Here is a 2,358-nt window from a genome sequence, read left to right as displayed (position 1 = left end):
GACTTTGGAGTAGGTTGGATCCTAGCTCTGTCATTTACTGACAACATAACCTTAGATATGTTATTTAACCTCTTTAAATTTTAGCTTAGGAACAGCAATTACCTTGCAAGTGGCTGTGATGACTAGAAATAATATATGTAAAAATATTGAACATAGGACTCATCCATAGTAACTAATAAATGGAAGTTATTATTATGAAATAAAGGATTATATTAATATCTTAACTTCTAAAGTACCTTGAAAATATCTTGAAAATTCAAATTCCATACATTTACAAACAAAAATTCATTTGGGTGACAACAATGGAGAAAAAAGTGACAATTTCCCACAGTAGAAATGAATTAGACAGAATGTTTAGAAGGAATCAATGATCTATACTTGGTCAAAAACATTTTATAATGACGCGAACTCATATTCAAGATACCCTCAAAACTCTTGCTATGCTATGAAAAGCTTATTAGGTACATTTAAAAACTGAGCTTTTCCCAAAAGAACAGAGACAATAAAAACTTATGAGACTAGAGTCACATAAGGAGCCCAACCAAACAGCTTGTTAAGATATTCAGGATCAAACTGTACTAGAGATAACAGCAGTCAGAAGTGTAATAAATGTACTTACCTGAGGTGTCTCATGGCCTTTTCTACTATAATTTTGTATGAAGTCCACAAGGCCATGAACCACTGTTTTAACAGCTACCATTGCATTTTCTAGCTGCTCCCAAGTTGGTGAAACAGCATCTAAAATAAGCCACCAAAGGGATGGGAGAAGGGGTTAAGAATGTTAGCAGTAATTCTCTTGTGTTATTTACCTCGAAGGTAGAAAAAGTATAAGCAATTGAGCATATTTCCACATACCTGGATTAGGGTCTATGTTTGCAAGAAGCTCTAAATGAGGCCTCAGTCTATTTAAGTTAGCTGGGTCACCTGTTCGTTGCAAAACAATTGTCAATTCCTGGACACTCTTTGCAAATGATTCTGGAGACTGCAGCTAACAAACAAAAGACAGTGGTTTTTAAGGCACATCTATAATCAAATGCTTTCAATTAGTTAACATATTTACTAGGTTTTCAAGTGTCTTCAGATTCCATAGTAGGGGTATCAACGATGAATTACATTTTCACCTCAGAATCTGCCCTATGAAATTCATCATTAGACACTTAGAAAACTTATTTACAAGCTATATTAGCTCTCTGGGGCTACAACATAGACAGGCTTGAGACTTTGTAAGCCCAGCTGTTTTTATGCTAATATTCTGTATTTGCTTCCTTATTGCATCCTTTAGTTTATGTTGAAAGTTAAAATAATTAATAAAAAGAATAAACGATAATTTATAAGAGTCTGATATTTAAACACAGGAATCTCCAACTGTTTGTTTCTAGTTTCTTTAGAATATCCTAATACTCCTCAAAGTAACAGCAGAGTTATAAAATTAGCATCTCTAATTTCACAAACCTTATCAATGATAGACTGCATGTGTGATTTATGAGCCAAGTCACCATATAGAAGTGAAGACCATTGCTCAGGTGAAATACGGAGTCCTGCTTCCATAGCAATATGTACAATTTGGGCATCATGTTCTCTGCGTAATGCCTCATAACTCCGAAATTCTTCCTTTAGCTGCATCAGGGAAGAGTCTTCATCCCTTTTGGTAACCTGAAAAACGAAAAGAAAAAAAAAAATTCATTAGAATTGGTCTGCTCTTCTTCCCCTCAACCAATTCATTTATACTTTTGGGGGCAGGACGACACCTACTACATATCAGACACCACAAGAATAAGGTACTAAGATAATGCCCTCACCACAAATCCTTTTTGGAACAAAACAGAACTTATATAACTAAATACATAGTCCTTGTCTTCAATGGGTTCAACGGCTGTTAGGAAAGAGAGACTTGTAAACAGAAAATTACAGTAAAAGTCCTTAAATCTGACTGGTAAGGACAAGAAAGGGATTTCAGAAAAGGATTCTCCCAGCTGAAAGCTACATGAACTGAGTCTTAAAGAATAAACAAGAGTTCCCCAGACAAAGAAGGGTGAGGAATAGAATTCTAAAAAGAGAAGCAAGTGGTGGAAATAGAAACATGAAAGAACAGAGCACAAAGAGTTAAAGGCTAAAATATAGGCCAGGGAAAAATCATAGAGGGCCTTATATACTATGGTAAGAAATTTGGATACTATCCTGAAGGGAATGTGAAACCACTGAGGACTTTTAAGCAGAGGAATGATATGATCAGATTTGTGTTTCAAAAACATCACTTTGGTAGCAGTAGAGCATAGATAAAGATAGACAAGAAATTCAGTCAATGGGTAGGCATGTATCAGCACTACCACATGATGATTAAGAAATTGTGGGCTGGGC

The 2,358-nt window shown here is 35.3% G+C and overlaps 1 protein-coding gene across 1 annotated transcript in view; it reads right to left on the bottom strand.

Annotated features, from left to right (window-relative positions):
- The window catches only part of RC3H2 (ring finger and CCCH-type domains 2), a 45,776-nt gene that overhangs the window by 22,457 nt on the left and 20,961 nt on the right, over positions 1 to 2,358 (bottom strand). The window contains exons 5-8 of the mRNA XM_012664377.1: positions 1,453 to 1,653; positions 856 to 988; positions 620 to 738; positions 237 to 247 (exon numbers count right to left, since the gene is read on the bottom strand). Of these exons, the coding sequence (XP_012519831.1) occupies positions 237 to 247; positions 620 to 738; positions 856 to 988; positions 1,453 to 1,653 (464 nt within the window). The remainder of the gene's footprint in view (positions 1 to 236; positions 248 to 619; positions 739 to 855; positions 989 to 1,452; positions 1,654 to 2,358) is intronic.

This window comes from Propithecus coquereli, unplaced genomic scaffold, assembly GCF_000956105.1.
Source record: "Propithecus coquereli isolate 6110/MARCELLA unplaced genomic scaffold, Pcoq_1.0 Scaffold89, whole genome shotgun sequence".
NCBI classification, from domain to species: domain Eukaryota; kingdom Metazoa; phylum Chordata; class Mammalia; order Primates; family Indriidae; genus Propithecus; species Propithecus coquereli.
Note: the sequence above shows the minus strand (reverse complement) of the source record. Positions and strands in the feature narration are given on the sequence as shown.